The sequence below is a fragment of the Argentina silus genome (assembly GCF_951799395.1).
Source record: "Argentina silus genome assembly, chromosome: Y".
NCBI classification, from domain to species: Eukaryota; Metazoa; Chordata; class Actinopteri; order Argentiniformes; family Argentinidae; genus Argentina; species Argentina silus.
In genome coordinates, this window is record NC_139654.1 from 33,166,631 (window position 1) to 33,192,133 (window position 25,503).

Sequence of the window (25,503 nt, forward strand, 5' to 3'; positions counted from 1 at the left end):
ACACTTAACAAGTAGAATAACTAGAACTAAAAAAATACTAAACTCGAACTAGGGCAACAGGGTAAACAACTAGAATCGCGGAACAGACGGGCAGACAGGGTACTCACGGACATACAGGGAGAATCTCAGACAAAGACATGGGGAACACACAGGCTATATATAACAAACAGGAGACAGAAAACACAGGTGAAACGAATACTGATAGATTGGGAGGGCATTTTTTTTTTTTAAATGGAGGCCCCTTACCCTACAATGTTGTGATGCAAAAATCCTGGCAAAATGTACAGCCCACGGAATTAAGAAGGTCTTAACAGACATGATTCATCATTATCAGACAGGATTTCTTCATGGACGATACATTGGAGATAACATATGACAATTTCTTGAATTAATAGAACATTATGAAACATCAGAGAAACCAGGCCTGGTGTTCATAGCGGATTTTGAAAAGGCTTTTGATAAAGTGCGATTACATTTTATTTACAAATGCCTTGACTTCTTTCATTTTGGAGAATTCCTTATAAAATGGGTTAGAGTTATGTATAGCAACCCCAGGTGTGAAACAATTAATAATGGATACTACTCCGAGAGTATTGAACTGTCAAGAGGTGTTAAACAAGGTTGACCGTTGTCACCATATTTGTTTGTAATGGCCATCGAAGTATGAGCAACAAAAATCAGATCCAATAATATGATCAAGGGGTTAGATATTCATGGCTTGAACACAAAAGTGTCAATGTATGCGGACGATTCAAGCTCCTGAATCCTCAATCTACACTCACCAAACACTTTATTAGGAACACTATACTAATACTGGTTAGGGCCTCCCTTTGCTCTCAAAACAGCCTCAATTCTTCGTGGCATTGATTCCACAAGATTTAAGAAACATTCCTTTGAGATTCTGGTCCATGATGACATGATTGCATCACGCAATTCCTGCAGATTTTTCAGGTGCACTTTAAAGCTGTCAATCTCCCGTTCTACCACATCCCAAAGGTGTTCTATTGGATTCAGATCCAATGACTGGGAAGGCCACTGAAGAACACTGAACTCATTGTCATGTTCATGAAACGAGTTTGAGATGACTTTTGCTTAATGACATGGTGCATTATCATACTGGAATTAGCCATTAGAAGATGGGTAAATTGTGGCCATGAAGGGATGCACATGGTCAGCAACAATACTCAAATAGGCTGTGGCATTCAAGCGATGATTGATTGGTATTAACGGGCCCAAAGTGTGCCAAGAAAACATTCCCCACACCATTACATCACCTCCACCATGAGAAGGTGTACAGGTGTTCCTAATAAAGTGTTCAGTGAGTGGAGATCACTGCTAGGTTTTATTAAGGATTTGGACAATTTCTCTAGTCTCTCTGGATTAAAACCAAGTTATGAAAAATGTACGATACTATGTCTTGGATCACTGAAAAATACAACATTTTCATTACCATGCAGTACCAATACAATGGGTTGATGGAGCAGTAAACATATGTAGTATTCATATCCCCCAAAACATACATTAACTTACTACCATAAATTTAAATAAAAAGTTGACTAAAATAGACAAGAACTTGCAACCTTGGAGAGGTAAATACCTATCCGTCTATGGAAAAATCACACTGATTAACTCCTTAGGCATAGCTCAGCTCACATATTTACTTAACCCTAACCCTAACCCCGGCAGCGTCCTCAACTCCTTACGGTGCCCCGGAGCCTTCCTTGGAGTCTGGGGTTCTAGTGCGGGGGGTCTCCTCGGTGGCACATTTCAATTAGGCTTTAGGCCAGGACACAGTACTATTTCAGCTATATGCCCTATTGTTTGTGTCCTAGATAAAAAGCAGCATTGTGCTGCCCTGTTGACCTATCATTCTGATCAAAGCTTTTGATACAGTAGATCATTCACTGTTAGTGAGTCGACTGTCTTCAATAGGTTTTGATCAGAATGCTCGTCAGTGGTTCCTTAACTACCTCACGAATAGAACTCAGTGTATAGTTGCTGACAATGTTTAGTCACAAACTCTAGAGATCACAAAGGGAGTGCCTCAGGAAATTGAGAGAGTTCCTTAATACAAATATCTTGGTATCTGGATTGATGATAAATTCTTGTTTAAAACACATATGCATTAATAAAAATGCTGAGTTAAACTAGGCTTCTTCTATAGGAACATGCTTTACACTTGACAGTAGTAAGAACATTTTACAATCAACTTTCCTATCAGTCCTCGACTATGGGGACATGATTTATATGCATGCGAAACAATTAGATTCAGTCAATCATTCAGGACCCAACACTGGCTCTTGTATGTATATAAAGGAATTCTCCATAAACTCCCATACTATCTTACATCCCTTATCACCTGGAGACCTAGCACTTATCAGACATGGCTGTGTTCTAAAATGAGTTATTGCTCTCTATCTAGAGCGTATAGATGGAGCGCAAGAACGCATTTTGGAACACAGTCACGGTCTCAAGATTGTTTGATGATTGCACAATATCGCCGAATACATTGTCAATGTCACATGATGCCTCAATGATGCGCAACCATGAAGAATTGAAAACACTGGTGCTTGCATAAAGACGCGTTGCTATCTGATGGTCAGCACCTCCTCGTTTAATAGCTAGCTCTGTCGTTTACCACTAACAACACACAGCATAAGCAACCAGTACCCACGGTTACATTGTTGAGCTAGAAGACAACAACTACTAGCAAGTCAGACCCTAAATAAGAACCCCAAAACTTTAGAACTGACTGATTACCGCACGCCCACATGAGCTATTGATCATACCGAAAGATCGTATGGCCATTTCACTAGGTAGTAATAGTTTCATTTCAAATCCAAACTGTTGGAGTATAGAGCTAAAATGAGACAAAATGCTTCCTCTTTCCAATACTTATGGAGGGAACTGTAAATGTAGTCCCCCCCCCCCCAACTCCCTTTTCTGCCTTTAATAGGTTTGTAGCCAATATTAGTGGGAAAAGGCCCAAACATTTCAACATGTAGAAAACACAAACCAGCAAATAAGATCTGCTCAGAGTAGACCCACTGGGTATGTCTGCTTATGAACGAACAATCAACAAGTTTTTGAGGAGTCTTTTGAGGAGCCATGCGGTACTGACAGTCTAGCTGGCCAGACTCCAGGCAGCAGCTGTTGTGAGAAACAAGTCTTGTACTGACATTGTGGGGGGACATGCAGCGTTCGGCCTGTAGAGGGAGCTACAGGACCGTGGCCAGGGTACGGAAGCGAGGCTGGTTGCGCACCTGTTGCGAATGAAGCCTCGCTAACGAAAGGGTTCAAGATGTGTGTGCCTCTGCTTTCAGGAGAAAGGACGGCAACTGGAAAGTTGCCGAGTGTTTGGAGGGCTGGAAAGCCAAATACGAACAAGAAACAATTACCAATTACCAATCACCATACTTTATGAATAAACGGGACCTTTCCCTCATCCCACCACTGCGTCTGCCTCTGTGTACAATGGAACTCGTTACAGTGGCGCCCAACAAGGGACACAGAGAAATGGATGTGTTAAGCGCGGCCATCGGAGGGATGGCCCTCATACTGGAGTGGCAGGCTCAACTCCAGCACGAGCAGCAGTCCGCAATGGGAGAGATGGCGACGGCGAAGGCTGAGGACCGTGCCCTCCTCCGGGAGCTCGTCGGGGCCACAAGGTCCCCCCAAGGTACACCTCCAGAAGATGGGGGACCTGGACGACCCGGAGGCGTTCCTGGTGAGGGGACGGCGAGGATCTCGGGGTGGCCGGACGGCGAGTGGGCGTACCATCTGCTGCTCCTCCTATCGGGCGAGGCACAGCTCGCTGCCCACAGCCTGCCAACGGCCGCCCAGCGTAACTATCCCTCCCTCGCCCGGGCGATTCGAGACCGCCTGGGTCTTACCCCGGAGGAACACCATCGCCGGTTCCGGGCCCTGACGATGGAGGAGGGGAGCCGGCCCTTTGCCTACGCCCAGCGGCTGCGGGACAGTGTGCGGCGGTGGCTGGACCCAGGGAACAGCTCGGCGGAGGAGGTCAGGGACCGGGTGGTGTTGGAGCACTTCCTCACGGGACTCCCGACCCGGACCGCCGCCTGGGTCCAGTACCACCGGCCCCAGGATCTCGCGGCCGCCGTTACCTTGGCGGAGGACCATCTCTCCCTCCCGACACAAGAACCCCGGCGACCAACCCCGGAAGGAGCCGTGCTGCCGGAGGAGGAGAGGCCGGCGCCCGCCCCGAGGACGAGATGGCAGGGGCAGGCATGTCGAGAACCAGCCCTGGCCCCACGGGAAGCACCCCGAGCGGCAGGGGGGGTGTGTTGGCAATGCGGACGGCCGGAGCCAGCGGGGGGGTCTCAACCCGAGATTTCCCCGCCGAACTATTCGCTGCTAGGTGACTTCCCCCTCGAGCAGTCTCGTGACAAGACCCTATATCAGCTTATGACCAAGTGATAGCGATTGATGGTACTTTGGTACGGCCAGACACAGTACGCGCCCACCCCTATGTTGTTGGTTCCCCGTAGCCGCCGGGAAATGGTCTTCCAGGCGGCTCATTTCAACCCCATGGCGGGCCATTTAGGTGATGATAAGACACTAAACCGTATAATGGCTCGATTTTATTGGCCGGGAATTCGGGCAGAGGTGCGTAGGTGGTGCGCTTCTTGTCGCGAATGTCAGTTGGTAAATCCCCCAGCCATTCCACGGGCCCCCTTGCGGCCCTTACCATTGGTCGAGAACCCATTCGACCGCATAGCCATGGATATTATCAGGCCATTTGATCGGTGTACACAGGGATATCGATTTGTGTTGGTCTTGATAGATTACGCAACTCGATACCCCGAGGCAATACCGCTGCGCAATATTTCTGCCAGGAGTGTAGCGCAGGCATTGTTTCAAGTAATCTCCCGCGTGGGAATCCCGAAAGAGATTCTCACCGATCAGGGCACTAATTTTATGTCACGCACTCTCAAAGAACTGTACGGGTTGTTGAACATCAAGGCGATTCGATCCAGTGTGTACCATTCGGCCACCGATGGCCTTTGTGAGCGGTTCAACCGGACCTTGAAATCAATGATCCGGAAGTTTGTACACAAGGATAGTCGGAATTGGCATAAATGGCTAGATCCCCTGCTGTTTGAGGTACGGGAAGTCCCCCAAGCTTCCACCGGGTTTTCCCCGTTTGAATTACTCTACGGGCGTAAGCCCCGGGGTGTCCTAGACCTTCTTAAAGAAAATTGGGAGGAAGGGTGAGATTCAATACGTCCTGGACTTGCGCACAAAGCTCCACGCCCTAGGGGTTATCTCACGCGAGCATTTGCTGCAAGCCCAGGAGCGTCAAAAGCGCCTATACGACAGGGGAACTAACCTGCGAGAATTTACATCGGGAGACAAGGTGCTCGTACTGTTACCCACCTCCAGCACGAAATTACTCGCGAAGTGGCAAGGGCCATTTGTGGTCACACGTCGCATGGGGGACGTGGATTATGAGGTAGTACGCTCGGACTGGGGGGATAGCTTGCAGGTGTATCACGTAAATCTCCTAAAAAAATGGAATGACGTGGTCACTGTTGCTCTGGCTACAATAATTCCAGAGAGAGATGAGTTTGGTCCGGAAGTCCCAAAATCAAAAGTTAGCACTCCGGTCGGTATTGATAACCATCTCTCTGATAGCCAGGCCACGGATGTTGCAGATTTGCAAGCTAAATTCGCGGACGTGTTCTCTCCCCTGCCCGGTCGGACTACGCTTATCGACCACCACATAGAAACGCAGCCGGGTTTAACGGTGCGCACGCGTCCCTATAGGTTGCCGGTACACAAACGAGACATTGTGTGCAGGGAATTGGAAGCCATGCTGGAGCTGGGTGTGGTCGAGGAGTCCCGCAGTGACTGGTGTAGCCCCATCGTGCTTGTCAACAAGCCGGATGGGGCTATACGGTTCTGTGTGGATTATAGACGGGTTAATGCGGTCTCCAAGTTCGATGCCTACCCGATGCCCCGGGTTGACGAGCTCTTGGACCGGCTTGGCACGGCCAAATATTTCACGACATTGGATTGCACGAAGGGATACTGGCAGATTCCACTCTCGCCGGTATCCCGGGAGAAGACTGCATTCTCCACTCCGCTCGGGCTGTACCAGTTCACGGTGCTCCCTTTCGGGTTGTTCGGAGCCCCAGCCACTTTTCAGCGCCTCATGGACCGCATTCTGCGGCCGCACTCTGCCTATGCTGCGGCCTACCTGGATGACATTGTCATTCACAGTGGCACCTGGGCGCAGCATGTGCAGAGTGTGGCTGCTGTTCTGCGGTCCTTGAGGCAGGCGGGTCTGACAGCCAACCCGAATAAGTGCGTGATCGGGCGGAGGGAGATCCGATATCTGGGGTACCACTTGGGTCGAGGGGAGGTGTGGCCGCAGATTGAAAAGACTGCGGCCATCGCCGCCTCTCCGCGGCCCAAGACGAAGAAGGAGGTGAGGGCCTTCCTGGGGCTGGCTGGCTATTACCGGCAGTTCGTGCCGGTAATTTTCAGAGCTGGCCAGTCCCTTGACGGACCTCACCCTAAAGGGTGCCCCGGATCCGGTCCAATGGTCGGGCCAGTGCCAGGGGTCGTTCGAGGCCCTTAAGGGCGCTCTTTGTGGAGCAACGGTCCTGTATGCGCCTGATTTTAACCTCCCTTTCTCCCTACAGACGGACGCGTCGGATAGAGGCCTGGGAGCAGTGCTGACCCAGCGGGTGGAGGGGTCTGACCAGCCGGTGCTGTACCTGAGCCGCAAACTGTCGGAGAGGGAGGGCCGGTACAGCACGGTGGAGAAGGAGTGCCTGGCCATCAAGTGGGCGGTCGGCGCCCTCCGCTACTACCTGCTGGGTCGCGCTTTCACCCTCTACTCCGACCATGCTCCCCTCCAGTGGCTCCACCGCATGAAGGATGTGAACGCGAGTATCACCCGGTGGTATCTCGCGTTGCAGCCCTTCAACTTTTCGGTCGTGGACAGACCGTGGGCGCAGATGGTCGTGGCAGACTTCCTCTCCCATGCAGGGGGGGGGGGGGAGTAGGTTGTCGGCCGTCGTGTCCCCGGCCCGTGTCGGGCGGTGGGGGTATGTGGGGGGACATGCAGCGTTCGGCCTGTAGAGGGAGCTACAGGACCGTGGCCAGGGTATGGAAGCGAGGCTGGTTGCGCACCTGTTGCGAATGAAGCCTCGCTAACAAAAGGGTTTAAGATGTGTGTGCCTCTGCTTTCAGGAGAAAAGACGGCAACTGGAAAATTGCCGAGTGTTTGGAGGGCTGGGAAGCCAAATACGAACAAGAAACAATTACCAATTACCAATCACCATACTTTATGAATAAACGGGACCTTTCCCTCATCCCACCACTGCGTCTGCCTCTGTGTACAATGGAACTCGTTACAGACATACAACTAGAAATCCCTATTTGTCAGATTTCATTCGCAAAGTTTGTTGTGAGCAGTCATTTGAGTTATTAAACTAAAAATAGTCCTGACATTAAATGTGACATTTCGAGCATGACCCACTTCTAAAGTGTGGTTGTGGTGGCTCTGACTGGAACCATGCAGATCCGACATTCAGTCAGTCAGTTGTGCGAGTCGTGTGTGAGTAACAGAATATTGCACCTCCTGACTTTGGACATTGTCCAAATCAAATATTTCCTTCTCTTAGTGCACCTTGTTGTGTCATACAGACAGAAAAAAAGTTACGATTTCTGTGAAAACAGCCTCCATAGCCAGGAATTAATACATGACATGTATTTGTTTTGTTTGTGAACCTGTTGAAGCAGGAGAAGCATGGCATGGAAGAAAGAGGGCAAACAAGGGGCACAATAAACACACACACACACGTTCATGTCGCACAGTCACATTATTAACACATTATTTCCGATGGTCAAATTCTTATTTCTAGGAGACTGCCTTTCATGAGTGAGTATGTGAGAATGTGTAACAGGGTAGAGCTGTCACTGCCTGCTAGGCTTTTATTCTGAAAGATGGTACTTTTTACGTGCCCCTGTTGTACCATCTTTCAGAATAAAAGCCTAGCAGGTAGTGACAGCTCTAGCCCGTTACATATGTATCAGATGGCTTTGTGCTCTTTGAGCCCCCCGTGATTAATCTCTGTGCTGGCCTTTACCAGGACGGACCTCCACAGGTCATTAATTTAGCTAATGAATTGGACCCCAGCAACACTGGGACACTCTCCAAATGAGACCTCCTAATTAAAAAGTCATTAGAATGTCTCACAATCAGGTGGTTACTGTTTAACCACCTTCACCACAACGCCAACAGAAGAGAGGTGAAGACATGCTTATGTGTGTGTCTGAGGGTGAGTTATATCGTTGTGACTATCGGAGGTTTCATCTCTCTGATTCTGACAATTGACATTAATTAACCTTGTTTTGAGAAAACAGGCAAGCCGATTGTGTTGGTCAACACCTGCAGTGAATGTGTGTTGGAATTCAAGTACCATTGTTTATGAGGCATAGTAAGCCTGGGCATTTAATACAGACTATGCCTTTCCTCTCCTCTGTCTGATTAGCATGAGTAAGTTCCCATAAAGATGAGGAGGTAGATATAGTGTGTGATGTGTCCCTCGGGTCTTCCCTGTAGTGGTCTCAGACTCAGCTGTATGATGCTCTGACACTGAGGAGCCTAAAGGCTTGTTTCATGGACCCAGGCGGAGGTTTATACATATACAGTGCCCTGCGTAAGTAATGGGACAGTGAATCATTTCTTTTTCTTTTAGCTCTTCACTCCAAAAGTTTGGATTTTGAATCAAACAACTTACTATGAGGTTAACATAGAGATTCTCAGCTTTTATTTGATAGGATTTAAAATCCAAACTTTTAGAGTGGAGAGCAAAAAGAAGAAAAAATGCTTCACTGTCCCATTCCTTACGCAGGGTACTGTGCAGTATATGCAGTATATGCCATTTAGCAGATGCTTTTATCCAAGCTACTTACAGTACAGTGAGAGCATAAATTTTTTATATATGGTCCCAGCAGGAAGCAAACCCACAACCTTGGCATTGCTAATGCCATGCTCTTCCAATTAGTATAAGTTTTGAACATAAACCCCTCTGGAGGGTGGCAGTGGTATTTGTCTAGTTCTCTCCTTTTCTCTACCCCATCCCTTTGTGTTCTCAATATGCCTTACTTGTCTTTCTTCCTGCTTCTATCTACCCTTTCCTCATCTCTGCTTTTACTTTTAAACAAACACACACACACACACACACATACACACACACAGGCACCACAGTGAGTGATGCTCATGTACAGATACACTCACAACCCGCGGGTTGGTTGGTGTATGACAGCAGTTGACACGGCACCTTGGACAATGTGACACTGATGAGGTGTGACAGAGACCTGTCACCTTGGCATATGTCACAGAGCCAAAGGTTGGAGGTCGGAGTTACGCTGTACTTCATACGGCAACACCTCCAGGCAGAAAACAGGAAGTAGGCTGGCCAAGGAGCAGCACTGCTCATCCATGAAATTAGACACACACAGACACACACCTCTCCCGAAAACCAGGACAGTGAAAAGCCGTGACAGAGTAGCACGGCTGCTGCATCCACGTAGAGGCAGCGATGCCAGGCGGCCAGCCGAGGTGGAAGAGCGGAGTGATCAGGCAGGGGTTTGCTCTGCAACCGCTGGGTCCATTTTTGGCTCAGTCTACTGTAACGTATTGTGTTGGATGAGCGGACCCAGGTGCGGTGCATATAATGAGGCAGACGAAAGGCAGCGATTCAAAAATAAAAGTTTCTTTACTTGAAGGTTCTGGTTAACACAGGATACAAGCGGATACAAGAACTTGGAAATCAAATGGGAGAAAGCAACGTCTCCAAAACAGAAATAGTAGGTAACTAAAGGCAGCAGACTTAACTAGAAAAATAAAGAAAAGAGAACAACGTCTCATTACTCGAAATATCAAAGCCTTACTTCTCTTAGGTGAACGTACAAACGGTGCACACTGAGCGGGGAGTGCAGGGGAGTGAGGGCATAAAAAGGCATAGGTGACTGTTACAAGTTCCGTGACACAGAGGCGGAGTCGAGGTTGTGTGTTCTGGGAAATCCCGTTTATTTTATAAAATGTTCGTAATAAGTTCGTAAAACCAAAACACTCGGCGACTTTCCAGTCGCCCTCCTTCTTCCTCGAACGCAGAGGCACACACATCTTGAACCATCAAGTCAACGAGGCTTCATTTGCAACAGGTGTGCAACGGAGCCTCGCCGACGTCACCCTGGCCACGGTCCTGTAGCTCCCTCTACAGGCCGAACGCTGCATGTCCCCACACATACCCCCACCGCCCGACACGGGCCGGGGACACGACGGCCGACAACCTACTCCCCCCCCCCCTGCACGGGAGAGGAAGTCTGCCACGACCATCTGCGCCCCCGGTCTGTGCACGACCGAAAAGTTGAAGGGCTGCAACGCGAGATACCACCGGGTGATCCTCGCGTTCACATCCTTCATGCGGTGGAGCCACTGGAGGGGAGCATGGTCGGAGTAGAGGGTGAAAGCGCGACCCAGCAGATAGTAACGGAGGGCGCCGACCGCCCACTTGATGGCCAGGCACTCCTTCTCCACCGTGCTGTACCGGCCCTCCCTCTCCGATAGTTTGCGGCTCAGGTACAGCACCGGCCGGTCAGCCCCCTCCACCCGCTGGGTCAGCACTGCTCCCAGGCCTCTATCCGACGCGTCCGTCTGTAGGGAGAAAGGGAGGTTAAAATCAGGCGCATACAGGACCGTTTCTCCACAAAGAGCTCCCTTAAGGGCCTCGATCTGGGGCACCCTTCCGGGTGAGGTCCGTCAAGGGACTGGCCAGCTCTGAAAACCCCGGCACGAACTGACGGTAAAAGCCAGCCAGCCCCAGGAAGGCCCTCACCTCCTTCTTCGTCTTGGGCCGCGGAGAGGCGGCGATGGCCGCAGTCTTTTCAATCTGCGGCCGCACCTCCCCCCGACCCAAGTGGTACCCCAGATACCGGATCTCCCTCCGCCCGATCACGCACTTCTTCGGGTTGGCCGTCAGCCCCGCCTGCCTCAGGGACCGCAGAACAGCAGCCACACTCTGCACATGCCGCGCCCAGGTGTCACTGTGAATGACAATGTCATCCAGGTAGGCCGCAGCATAGGCAGAGTGCGGCCGCAGAATGCGGTCCATGAGGCGCTGAAAAGTGGCTGGGGCTCCGAACAACCCGAAAGGGAGCACCGTGAACTGGAATAGCCCGAGCGGAGTGGAGAATGCAGTTTTCTCCCGGGATACCGGCGAGAGTGGAATCTGCCAGTATCCCTTCGTGCAATCCAACGTCGTGAAATACTTGGCCGTGCCAAGCCGGTCCAAGAGCTCGTCAACCCGGGGCATCGGGTAGGCATCGAACTTGGAGACCGCATTAACCCGTCTATAATCCACACAGAACCGTATAGCCCCATCCGGCTTGTTGACAAGCACGATGGGGCTACACCAGTCACTGCGGGACTCCTCGACCACACCCAGCTCCAGCATGGCTTCCAATTCCCTGCACACAATGTCTCGTTTGTGTACCGGCAACCTATAGGGACGCGTGCGCACCGCTAAACCCGGCTGCGTTTCTATGTGGTGGTCGATAAGCGTAGTCCGACCGGGCAGAGGAGAGAACACGTCCGCGAACTTAGCTTGCAAATCTGCAACATCCGTGGCCTGGCTAGCAGAGAGATGGTTATCAATACCGACCGGAGTGCTAACTTTTGATTTTGGGACTTCCGGACCGAACTCATCTCTCTCTGGAATTATTGTAGCCAGAGCAACAGTGACCACGTCGTTCCATTTTTTTAGGAGATTTACGTGATACACCTGCAAGCGAGCACCTTATCTCCCGGTGTAAATTCTCGTAGGGTAGTTCCCCTGTCGTACAGTCGCTTTTGACGCTCCTGGGCTTGCAGCAAATGCTCGCGTGAGATAACCCCTAGGGCGTGGAGCTTTGTGTGCAAGTCCAGGACGTATTGAATCTCAACCCTTCCTCCCAATTTTCTTTAAGAAGGTCTAGGACACCCCGGGGCTTACGCCCGTAGAGTAATTCAAACGGGGAAAACCCGGTGGAAGCTTGGGGGACTTCCCGTACCGCAAACAACAGGGGATCTAGCCATTTATGCCAATTCCGACTATCCTTGTGTACAAACTTCCAGATCATTGACTTCAAGGTCCGATTGAACCTCTCACAAAGGCCATCAGTGGCCGGGTGGTAGACACTGGTTCGAACCGCCTTGATGTTCAACAAGCCATACAGTTCTTTGAGGGTGCGTGACATAAAATTAGTGCCCTGATCTGTGAGAATCTCTTTCGGGATTCCCACGCGGAAGATTACAATGCCTGCGCTACACTCCTGGCAGAGATATTGCGCAGCGGTATTGCCTCGGGGTATCGGGTTGCGTAATCTATCAAGACCAACACAAATCGATATTCCTGTGTACACCGATCAAATGGCCCGATAATATCCATGGCTATGCGGTCGAATGGGTTCTCGACCAATGGTAAGGGCCGCAAGGGGGCCCGTGGAATGGCTGGGGGATTTACCAACTGACATTCGCGACAAGAAGCGCACCACCTACGCCCTTCTGCCCGAATTCCCGGCCAATAAAATCGAGCCATTATACGGTTTAGTGTCTTATCGTACCCTAAATGGCCCGCCATGGGGTTGAAATGAGCCGCCTGGAAGACCATTTCCCGGCGGCTACGGGCTACTTCCTCCTGGCTATGTGAGTCACGACTTGCTCGGTACAACCTGTCGCTGATAATCGCGAAATAGGGGTGGGCGCGTACTGTGTCCGGCCGTACCAAAGTACCATCAATCGCTATCACTTGGTCATAGGCCAATCGTAGGGTCTCGTCACGAGACTGCTCGAGGGGGAAGTCACCTAGCAGCGGATAGTTCGGCGGGGAAATCTCGGGTTGAGACCCCCCCGCCGGCTTAACGCCTCCATTCCCTTTTTCTCCGCCTTCGCTGTGTCCCAGGTTGGGCGCCACTGTAACAAGTTCCGTGACACAGAGGCGGAGTCGAGGTTGTGTGTTCTGGGAAATCCCGTTCATTTTATAAAATGTTCGTAATAAGTTCGTAAAACCAAAACACTCGGCGACTTTCCAGTCGCCCTCCTTCTTCCTCGAACGCAGAGGCACACACATCTTAAACCATCTAGTCAATGAGGCTTCATTTGCAACAGGTGTGCAACGGAGCCTCGCCGACGTCACCCTGGCCACGGTCCTGTAGCTCCCTCTGCATGTCCCCCCACAGTGACCATCAAACACAGGTGTAAGCAATAAGTCCATAATGATAGAATGAGTGAGTGAGTGAGGCGGCACAGTGAGCGGCCGGAGGGGGACACCGAGGGCTCGCACTGGGAATAGCGATCCCATCCGTAACATGCATGCAGTCAAATAGCAAGAAGTGCATATCTCTCTCACTGAAAAGTAGTTCTGCACATGTGTTGTGCTGATTCAATATGGTCAATAAATATGATAATTTTGCATTATATAAACTACAATTTGATTACTTCATATTGAATTGCACAGTGTCGATATACGCATGAAATCAAATTAAACAAATCTTCATAATAACACAGTAACTGCAGATTGCAAGGTATTCTCAATCCTCCCTATAAACCCAAATTAATACTACAGAGTGAAACCGAGCTGAGCCAAGCTGAGCTATACTGAGCTGACCTGGTTACACGTCCACCATAGTTGCAGTGTTGGAAAGGACAATGTGGATAATATCAGAACTAGCACGGTTTGGTTTGGATCGGCCCTGTAGTGTGTAAAGCCCTTAAATGGACTAAACCATTCCCATACTGCCTTGCCATCAAGAGCTGTGACTTGTAAATCGTAGACACTTTAGAAAGTCATATTGGACTGTCAGACTGTGGTGGATGTCTAGGTTTTACCACTCTGTACTTCAGCTCTTCAGAGGTGAGATTCAAGAAACAAAGTCCTGAGTAGCCACAATATTTGTGTTCGGTATTTATTGCTTGCAAACAAGAGACAAGAGCCTAACAGCAGCCCAGCGTAAATCCGGGGGTCTGTTTAGCGCAAGTCTGAAAAGGCGATTATCAGGGTTGTCTTTTATACAGATGAAACATAATGGTAGGAGTCACAAAGTCTATCAGCTGATGGGCTTGTGCTTACGTGAGAGGGGGCGGGAGAAAAAGAACAATGGGGAGACTTTCTTACTGATCAATCGGCGTTCAACATTTCACACTTACCCACCTTCCTGTCGGCAAGATGGGTCTGTTCCCTTGTTCTCGCTCTCCTCCACCACTCCCTCCGAAACTACCGCTATCCATATGGTAATCATCCGCCGTTTCTCAAAACAATGGCTATAGAACTTTAGAGGTGTGGCAAGATAAATGTGATCACAGTATTCACACAAGTTGTATCAGTCATACTAAAGTGCATATCCTTCAAACAGTTCTATCAATGTATTTTCCATAACAAGACACAGATCATAACAGCAGATAAAAGGTTGAGGGCAATCACAAATTTGCGGTGCAGTTTGTTCTATATTTTTTTTTAGATTCAACTTTATTGTCATTGTGCAGAGTACAAGTACAGAGACAACGAAATGCAGTTAGCGTCTAACCAGAAGTGCAAAATAGCAGAAAGTGCAATGAACAGTATTTACAGGTAGTGCAATATATGAGCAGTAAGTAGTGCAGTATAATATAAGTAGTGCAGTGTAAGCAGTATATGAGTAAGCATTAGCATTATAGCAGAGTAAATAAGTTACAGTATGAGCAGTGTAGCAGCATATGAACTGTATAGGTAATGCAGTCTAGCAGTATATATATGTATTAACAGTAACATGAGGTAGATAGCAGAATAAATATAAATATGGAATGCCGTATGAACAGTATAAACAGGTATGTACAGAGTATTAACAGTAGTATTAAAGAAAATATAAGGATATGTGCATTATGTGCACGTTAAACGGGACCGTTCCCTCACTACACCACTGCGTCTGCCTCTGTGTATCACGGACATTGTTACAGACACATCTTTCTCTAACGCTTTCTCCCCAACAAGCAAGTTTCATATGAAAAATAAATAATGAAACTTACTCGCTTTCAAAAAGACATCTTTTATTTGGTGAATGGTGTTACATCACTAAACGCTTAAGGTAGGTTTATGCACAGGTATAGCATTGTTCCACGTGGATATAAATGATTATATGCATCGGTGTTGCTCCAAATGTGGTCCTCTTCAGTGTCAGCTCATATGATTGTATAGTCAACTATATACCAGTATAGCACTTGATTTAGGAATACATGTATTGAACTACGATTTACAGTCCTAGTTCTAGAGTCAGCAGGTTTAGCTAACCCCGGGTGGACATACAGTATACAGCGGGTGAAATAAGTATTTTTCTCAGTAAATATATTTCCAAAGGTACTATTGACATGACATTTTCACCAGATGTTGGTAACAACCCAAGTAATCCATACATACAAAGAAACCAAAACAAATAAGTTCAGAAATTAAGTTATGACACAGGGAAAAAGTATTGAACACGCTTACTGATATTTATTTAATACTTTGTACAAAAGCCTTTGTTGGTAATGACAGCTTCAAGACGCCTCCTGTATGGAGAAACTAGTCGCATGCATTGCTCTGGTGTGATTTTGGCCCATTCTTCCACACAAACAGTCTTCAAATCTTGAAGGTTCCGTGGGCCTCTTCTATGAATCTTGATCTTCAGTTCTTTCCATAGATTTTCAATGGGATTTAAGTCAGGTGATTGGCTGGGCCATTCTAGCAGCTTTATTTTCTTTCTTTGAAACCAATTGAGAGTTTCCTTGGCTGGGTGTTTGGGATCATTGTCTTGCTGAAATGTCCACCCTCGTTTCACCTTCATCATCCTGGTAGATGGCAGCAGATTTTGGTCAAGAATCTTTGGTCAGATTTTGGTCCTTCAATTATGTGAAGTTTGCTGAAAAGCAGCCCCACACCATGATGTTCCCACCTCCAAACTTCACTGTTGCTATGGTGTTTTTAGGGTGATGTGCAGTGCCATTTCTCCTCCAAACATGGTGTGTATTATGGCATCCAAACAGTTCAATTTTGCTCTCATCTGACCACACTATATTCTCCCAGTATTTCACTGGCTTTTCCAAATGTTGTGCAGCAAACTTTAAACGAGCTTCAACATGCTTTTTTTTCAGCAATGGAGTCTTGCATGGTGAGCGTGCATACAGGCCATGGCGGTGGAGTGCATTACTTACTGTTTTCTTTGAGACAACAGTACCTGCTAATTCCAGGTCTTTTTGAAGCTCTCCACAAGTGGTCCTTGGCTCTTGGACAACTCTTCTGATTATTCTTTTCACTCCTCTGTCAGAAATCTTGCGAGGAGCACCTGATCGAGGCAAATTTATGGTGAAATGATTGTCTTTCCACTTCCGTATTATGGCCCCAACAGTGCTCACTGGAACATTCAGAAGCTTAGAAATGCGCCTGTAACCAATGCCATCGTTATGTCTTGCAACAATTAGGTTGCGAAGGTCTTGAGACAGCTCTTTGCTTTTACCCATCATGAGATGTGTCTTGTGTGACACCTTGGCAATGACACCTTTTTGTAGGCCATCAGTTGGGACTGAACCAGCTGATATTAATTTGCACTGACAAGGGGCTGGATTGCTTTTTAATTACTGATAGATTTCAATTGTTGTCTTGGCTTTCCATGCCTTTTTGCACCTCCCTTTCTTCATGTGTTCAATACTTTTTCCCTGTGTCATTTCACATTATTACACATAACTTAATTTCTGAACGTATTTTTTTTGGTTTCTTTGTATGTATGGATTACTTGGGTTGTTACCAACATCTGGTGAAAATGTCATGTCAATAGCACCTTTGGAAATATATGTACTGAGAAAAATGGTGACGTGTTCAATACTTATTTCACCCGCTGTATATATATATATATATACAGTATACAGTGTGGCCGCAACTTTGGGCCTGTATTCTTAGTTTAAGCATCTTATTTACAATGTAAACATGTACTTTATAGATAACCACATTTGACTTTGAAACATGTCCGTGTTATACTGTTTTGGATGACAGACCAATGGGGATAGCTGATTGAAGGGTTCACATCAACAGGTCTTCCTCAAAGTGGCTGAAACAGAGTTGGAGAAGAGGGAGGGGGGGAGGGAGGGAGGAAGGGAGAGCGGTAGATAGACACAGAAAATGCATTATTGATCAGTTTGGTCTGGAAATCACACACAGAGGTAACAAAGCTTCCTATCATGATATATTGATAATGGAAATGTGATTAGGATTGAGAAAATGTGCGTGTGTGTGTGTGCCATTTGATGTCCACAGTGAAATATCAGTGAAATGCACTGTATGTCACTGCAACCACAAGCTCCTCTGTACTAGTCTCAGTATGTCAGGCAGATGAGATTCTGGGTTCCGTGATTAACTCTATACAGATGTCAGGACTGGCATTCCTATTTGTAGTCAGTCACAAGCTGGAACTGTGCATATTGGTATTCCATGGCTACATTCCACCCCACAGTGTTTCCCTTACCTTCTCTATGTTGTGACAATAACAACCCCAGGTGAGTTTCCCAAAAGCTTAATAGAACTAAGATCATCTAAAGTCCATTGTAGCCAATGGTTTTGGCACTACGAAAATTTCGGGAAACTCACGAACAGAATGAGAGGAATTTCAACTGAGACTAGACACCCGTAGTGAGACAGTGTGTATTCTGGCATTCACTCTGCATTTGAGGACTCAAAAGTCTAGAAGACTGGCATGTAACGTCAGGCTAACCTGAGGGGGTTAGCCTCACGTCACATGCCGACCAATGGGGTAGCAGTGAGCCTAAACCTACCAATTGGAGGTGATTGAGATAGTGATCAACATTGACATCATCGTAGCTCTCTGGAAACAAGGGCTCACTTCTGGATTCCTCTTGCATACTGGGAGGGTCTTCTTGGCTTAGAGGAAAGGAATGGTACATTATGAATATGTAGAGTCACGCAGACAGACACACACAACACACACTTGCACCCATGCACACGCGCGCACACACACACATGCACACACACACACACAACACACATGTTTTACCTTCTCTTTCCCATGAGGACTGAGTTCAGGTATTTCTTGACAGCCATCTGTTTGCGGAAGCGGCTGTAGTTGTCTGTGAAGATGGCATCTGTGTGACGTTTCACTGGCACCTGGTCCTCCATCATGTCATCACTAAAACACATGAACAAGAATATCTTAGACCAGAGTCATATAAAGCGTCTCTAACTAAGTCCAGCACCTCACTATGACAGTTCAATTCAACAAGTTAGATCATCTTAGACTACAGCCTTCAACAAGGCAAATAGACACACATAGCTAATTACAAAATGCTGAACTCCAATTAGTCTTATCAGAGTTAAAAAAAAAATCTGACAAATCAATTCAGACAATAAACTGTAAAGAGACAAATTGTATCAATTTGTACCTGAATGTATCGTCCAAAAACATGAACATATCAATTTGATTGACTGACATGTAGTTGTTAAATTGTAACCAGCAGAACCGCTGCCATATGAGGTTTGTCCTCTTGTGAGTGCCGTAGCCCAAGTTCCCTCTGACACGCCCCTCAGCTAGCCGGTCAGCGGCTAATCATCTATTAGCGGCAAAGCCACTCTATAAAACAAGCTCACAAGTAGGCTATTGGATATTCCTGGGTTCTGTATACGTTGCAGCTCTTATCTGTTTTCACAGCGCTCGTCAGTAAAAAGGTATGTGCCACTGCCTCCTCTGTTACGCTGTACCACTGCATATGTTTAATGTTCTGTCTAAATGCTAAATTGTGGGCTACAGGCGTTCTACTGTCACCAGACGCTTCCGAGTAGTCGGCTACGTTAGCACTACTGAAGGTATTTACATTTACATTTGTATTACTGGTTGGTTAACATCAGGCTGCCTTGTTCAGAGGTTTCTGCGTATATTTAATAGCATGTCTTAACGTAGGTCTCGGGTGAAAAGACGCTCAGCGACCGTACTGTAGTGTTGCCTTGGAGACAGTCAACAAAGGTAAAATTGTCCATACAAATGTTGTCTGTTAACTATGGAATTGGTATTCTGTCTTAAGCTGAAGCACGGCCTTTTGGTTATTGAACAGCTCTTGTGAGCTTACCATGTCATTAGCCTGTTATTTAAGTGTATAGTAGGATAATGCCTAGTGCACATTATAATTAATATTGTTAATTATGTTCTTGCTGTGTATTCATGTATGGCTTACTCTGTGTTTGTGTCCTCAGGTAGCAGTTGCCACTGCTGTTTTGCCTACCATAAGTTTACGATGTAATAGTAGCTTTTGCCCCTTTTGGTTTTGTTTCTTTCTCTGCTTGTTTAGTTTTGTATTATCTGAATCGGCCGTCTACTTAGTTGCCTCTTTTTGGCTCCCTCCCCCACGGCATTGAGATACATGGGGTATTGGCTGTCCCGGTCGTCTGCTGCATTTAAGACAACATCTAATGTCCAGCTTTCCTTGTCCCTTCTCCCTTCCAGAGCTAGTGAAGCTGTTCATGGGACAGGTCGCCGGAGTCAAGTCTTCCCCCTGCACTGCGCACCGTGTTTTTGTAGTGGTAATCTGCACTTATTCACCATATCTGTGATCACCTACATTTTGCAGTGTCTTGTGCCTGTGTGTGTGTGTTTGTGTGGATAGGCACTGGAAATGAGAGCACGAGTGGTGTGTCGCCCACTTCTCATGGACAGGTAACCGCCTCTTCCCCAACAGCTCTACTATATCTTTGCTGTGTTGTAACAGTTACCTACCTGGTGGCAGCCATTACCCCCCTCTCTTTGCTAAGGCATAACTAAACGAATGACAGAGTGGCCTTTTACTGTTATTTATAAATAAATCTTGTTTATTTTTATAATTGAGATCAGTCTCTGTCCTTACTTTGTTTCGTATCTGTGTGGGAACCCGCTTGTCTCAAGCAAGGTGTGTAACAGCTTACCTCTGTAATATCCTGGTGGGAAAGGCCCCAGGTGGCGTTGTTGTGCACTCTAGCGCCAAGACCTTATAAACTACCAGTTGGTCACAAAATCATATGGCATTTTCAAGAAATAAAAATTCGCGCGCTATTTCGATAGAGAAAAAAAAAACAGACTACCTGACTCGCTTTCCAATCAAGGACTCCAGGTACCGGCGCGCCGATAGCTGCCCAAGAAGTTTGCTGTATCCGCTAGTAAACAGACCGTCCGCGTGTCTCGTCGGTCTGTCAACAGATGGGAACACTTTTCAGTTGCAAGTCAGAGTGGTAAAACAGTTCTGAAGAATTGACTGTTCACTTTTTTTTTTTTCACTTCCATTTTCTTCATCTGCATAACGCAACTAATATCACTAATTAAGTATAGATAAAAACATCACGCATTAAGCCGTAGTGGCTCTTCAATTTCACCTCGATGTTGTAAACAATATTCTTGTTATAATGGTGAAGAATAATTGTAGACTGTAGCCTTGCAATTTCGTTTCTCAAATCACTAGAATAAGTTAATAGACCAGCCTTTTAAAAGTAACATTTTAAAGGTAACATTATCGACTGTATTTCTTCACATTTTCAAATTCTATTAGAAGCGTATAGACTACTCAGTACTTCAAAGATGCGCTATTATCAAAAAGCATGGTTTATTGCAGATTATGCAGAAAACTCATCACCAGAGTAGTCCCTCATGTTGCACGCATCTATGCGCATACTGTTGGTCCATTAACACAAAAGGAAAATGAACGACACATTTTTGCCTGTAATATTGATAGATGTGTATGGTAAACGCAGTGTAATATTGATAGATATTCCTACCTCATAGACGTGTATGGCAAACTCAGTGTCCTGGAATATAATACACTGCACAGGGCAATCAGGAGAAGGAGCTGAGGTCCGTTCCTTTGTAACATCGCTTTAAACCTGCAAAGGGAGATGTAAGTGTTACATTTGATATTTTAATTCCGTTCACATAGATTTTATGGTCATTATAAAACGTCTAAAGTTCTCAAAATTACTGCCTTGAAATGTGTTAGCACTTAGTACAGGAGAAGGAAATACTTTTAATAAGTTTCTCTTTTTCTCTATTGTATTAAACAAACAGAGACATTTCAGACCAACACAAAAAGAGTTTGATAATGTTGCAACTATTGTATTATCAATTTAATTGTGAAATTAAGTGAATGTGTATGATCGAAGTATGACCAGTGAACATATAATTTGAGAGTGGAGACAAATGCGTAATTGCGCACGTCTCCTACAGTGAGGACTGGCTTTACTCAGTTGTAAGAAGTATAAAACATATATGTAAGTGCCATTATAAACACAAATCAATCCAATGTCTTATCAAGTTATGAATTATCTGCAATACAACAATTTAGTTTATCCGACGATGTTCCCAAAAGGTTACATCTGATTGCGCAAGGTGAGAGAACTCATCAAATGCGGCTGTATATTCCATAGAATACCAATAAGTAGTAGTCTAGTTGATGATAATGTCAAACAAATAGCATCACTGAAAAGATCTTACATGTGCTTTATAAAATAGTCCGTTGTTCTTCTCTCTGTGGCGCTGTCCGGGTACTGAAACGCGGCTTGGTGGCGGCGGTATATCCGAAACGCTGTAACTGCTGGATAGCTCAGTTACTTCTCCACCGGTTTAGCTTCTCTTACTACCCTCAAACCCTCCATCGTTTTATACAACGGAATACTTTTCATCAGGCAGGAAGGCAATCCGATTCGATCATGATACGTCATGAAATTCCCATTGGGATTGATGCGTTCATTGGTCTGCTGGCATGCTTAGTCTGAACCAACCCTATGGTAAAATTAGATTTTGCTCATATGAAAATGACTTATTTAATATCATGGACGATGTTGACTCATCTCCCATCATTGACAATTATGAATAAGTAGCCTAAGACAAAAGCTCTGAGAGGTAGGGGCACCAAAAATATATTTTAAATATTTGTAAACAAATATTTTGTTTTCAGCCAGAAGGCTACATGGTAAATGCGTGTTATGCACAGTGAATCATTTTGAACTTGTTTGATCATGTAATTTGTGATGTCATCAAAGGTTCTTCCTCAATTGTGTAAGCCCCCTCTGAATGGGTGGTATAGTGAAGTTTGCATGATTTAAGAACTGAAATACAAACTCTAGGAAACAAATTAATCATCTCATCAATTTCAGCACCAGTATTGCCTTCCCATCCTCCATTGCCACCTCATCACTCCACCACACCCCTCTTCTTCCTCTTCCTTTACTTCTACCTTCTCTATCACTCTCCTCCTCCTCCTCCCCCTTCTCCTCCTCACCACCCCTCACTTCCACCCCTGCCTGTCTCTCTCCCACAGACATTGTACACTCAAGCTCCCTCATATGATGTAGGTTAAACGCATGATTGACAGAGATGTCAGATACACTCACATGCAATGCCTCTGCACATGAGTGTGTGAGCTCCAGTATTGTGTCACCAACGCAAATCACATATTCTAGCCTCATCTCCTCATTGGGTTGTGTTTGGAGATACACAGAGTTTGTGTAGCGGATCTTGTGATGAGGTAGCCCTGCCTGAAACATATAAACTCACCCTCAACTTGAGGATATCCTCTTGGCCTAATGGTAGATGCTTCTGTCTTCCACGTGGGCGACCCGGGTTCTACGCCCGCCGTAACATTTGCATAAATGCAGAGAATGAATTAAACAGGCCAACATTACCCATAGGGGTTAATGATAAGGTTTGGCAACCTCAGTCTGGGTGCAGTAGACATACGACTGTCATACCCTTTCCCTAATCCTGAGGGCGTCTTGTGCTGCAATGGTGGCTCTATGGCCAAATCAAGCCCATCACATACATTTGTCTATCCCTCAAGTTTTACTCTGTCTTTTTCAAACTCTGGTTGAACAATATGCCTCAGTTTTTGCCACTGTGTTGTACAGTACAGGTGAATTCAGCATCAGTATTGGACTGTATAGCTTCAGTACTGAGTGCCAATGCCACGTCAGAGCCCCATTGTTGAACTGCTCTGTTATAACAGTGTTATATATGATATTTACAAGATAGTAATTACAGCACCTCAACCATCTCAACCATGACCAGCAGCCTCTGAGAGCTTAATCACAATCCTAATGTGATCATTCCTAACAAAAAATAGATTAGGCACAAACTAACATGCTGGTTTAAATTGACAGTGTTGATTTGAGTCTGGTATGGACTCCTCATGCAGGAAATGCCTGTGTTATGTTATGTGAATGTGTAGAATCCAGGGTTGGGGCGATATTCCTTTTCCATTCCATCAATTCAGGAACTGTTTTGAAATTCCAATTCAATTCCAAATTCCAAAGATTTTCATCTTCAATTTATTTTATATTCATGTACAGTATATCTCTTTGGTTTAATTTAGACCTGAATGGAATGTAATACTGGATCTGAATGTAACATTTGATTTTCATGACACTATTATAGAAATACTATTAAGAAATAGGAAAAAAATAACATTGAGCTTGGTTGTGTAAATGGGTCAAATACAACACACACACAGCTAAGTTGACACTGTAGTTAAACACAAAACACACACACACACAGCTAGGCTGACACTGTAGTGAATCACAACATACACACACACAGTTAGGTTACTGTAGTTACAGCTTATTTTGGGCCCCTAGGGACCCCACTAATTATGGTCCAGTTTGTTTTGGCTGAAATTAACCAAACGACTCTTCATTGCATCCTTACTAATGTTGTAAATACATTTATGTCTGAGGCCACATGGAAAACATTATGTCCAGTAATGCTCTCAGAGCTTCATTAGGCCACTAATCAAGGCCACAAACCTACCCATGAATCTCCTGAGGGACCGCCGGTCATCAGGACCAATCAGATTACAGCGCTGTCTCTGTGGGGCTGCTCTCGGAGTCATGTTCTACATTTCCTTCAATACTAACAAGATAAACAGCATTTAGGCCTGTCATTCAACCCTCTGAGGAGTTGGGTCCTCCGGATCACATCTATATCTGTTAATATGTAGTATAATAAATTAGGTTTTCTCCGACAAAGCCCTGACACACCATTGACACTGTGTATATACAGTGTCAATGGTGTGTCAGGGCTTTGTCGGAGAAAACCTAATTTATTATACTACATATTAATTGATATTCTACATAAAACCACATACAGTACAGTATGCAGTTCTTTAGACAAACAAAATTGTGTACGCCTTCTACCTGTGATCCCTGCATCCTGTCCCCATACTATCTGCAACACAACAGATATAGATGTGATCCGGAGGACCCAACTCCTCAGAGGGTTTTCCACATTTTGTTTATTATTTAAAATGGATTAAATTAAAATAATTTGCCACCAATCCACACACAATACCCCAAGAATGACAAAGCGAAAACACATTTTTATAACACAACAAAATGTGGAAAAAGTGAAGGGGAATACTGAATACTTTCCAAAGGCACTGTATAGTAGGAACACACAATCATCCCAAATTCTGTCGCTGTGAGCAAGAATAGTTACATTCAGAGGAAATATGTTATAATGTTGAGAGACACTTCAATTGTGTTTTTGTAAAAATGCATAACATTTCAAGACATCAATTGTGCAAGAGAGCAAATAAATACATAGTACAGTATATTGCCACTGTTTCACTGCAATAGAAAAGAATCAAGTTCAATAACAGATGTGAGGGCTCTGTCTCTTCTGTGCTGCCTACCTTGGGAGGGAGAGGACAACCTAGTTTAGATGGTGTAGTGGGGGTAGGAGCAGTCTCTAAATCAGTCTACTGAGTTGATATTGATCTGACACATCCATCTCTAGTTCCCTTGTCACCTGGATTTGTAACTATCAATGACAAATGATTGAAAAATAATGTTCTGTCTGGCTCTAGGAGAAATGAGGGCCATTTCTCTTTGGTCTTCATTTACATACAAAAAGAGCATGCATCAATACTGACAGATTTTATTAGTTAGATCCTTGACTAGACTGAGCTAGGCTTTGGCTCAGCAGCCTAAAACATTCTTACAAGATACAAGATCCTTTTATTGCGACACAACTAAGGTGGGTGGAATTTGGTGGCATAGTCGGGAACATGTACAGCAATGAAGACAAGACAGACAATATATACAGTACAGTACAATACAATATTATGTACAATGAGTGTGCAATGTGCGGGTTTTGTGGTGCATACGAAACCCAGATTCAAACTCAGTTTGTCACACATTGAGATTTCGAGAGAAGTCGTTTGGGAGTTCCTTATTACTTATACTGAAAAAAAGCTATTACTGCAAACAGTTTGTTGCACTGTGCCCTCAATTGTCTCCCTGTCTCAGTCCCTAATGAGAAATCCCACCCTGTGCATTCTCAAGACAAGGAGTCACCACAGTCTAGAATGGCACCTGATTTATTTGTAATATGCATGCACTCTACAAGATAGCAGCAATAACACAGCTCAACCTTCGGCTTTCATCCCCAATTCTATTT

At 45.7% G+C, this 25,503-nt stretch overlaps 1 protein-coding gene across 1 annotated transcript in view; it reads right to left on the minus strand.

Moving 5' to 3' along the window:
- The window catches only part of LOC310824079 (VIP peptides-like), a gene marked incomplete at both ends in the record, with an annotated part of 38,224 nt that extends 17,298 nt beyond the window's left edge, over nucleotides 1–20,926 (minus strand). Inside the window, 4 exons of the mRNA XM_083696958.1 lie at nucleotides 17,855–17,960; nucleotides 18,094–18,225; nucleotides 20,145–20,249; nucleotides 20,832–20,926. Coding sequence (XP_083553084.1) covers nucleotides 17,855–17,960; nucleotides 18,094–18,225; nucleotides 20,145–20,249; nucleotides 20,832–20,926 — 438 coding nt within the window. The remainder of the gene's footprint in view (nucleotides 1–17,854; nucleotides 17,961–18,093; nucleotides 18,226–20,144; nucleotides 20,250–20,831) is intronic.
- Nucleotides 20,927–25,503: the final 4,577 nt, after the last annotated feature.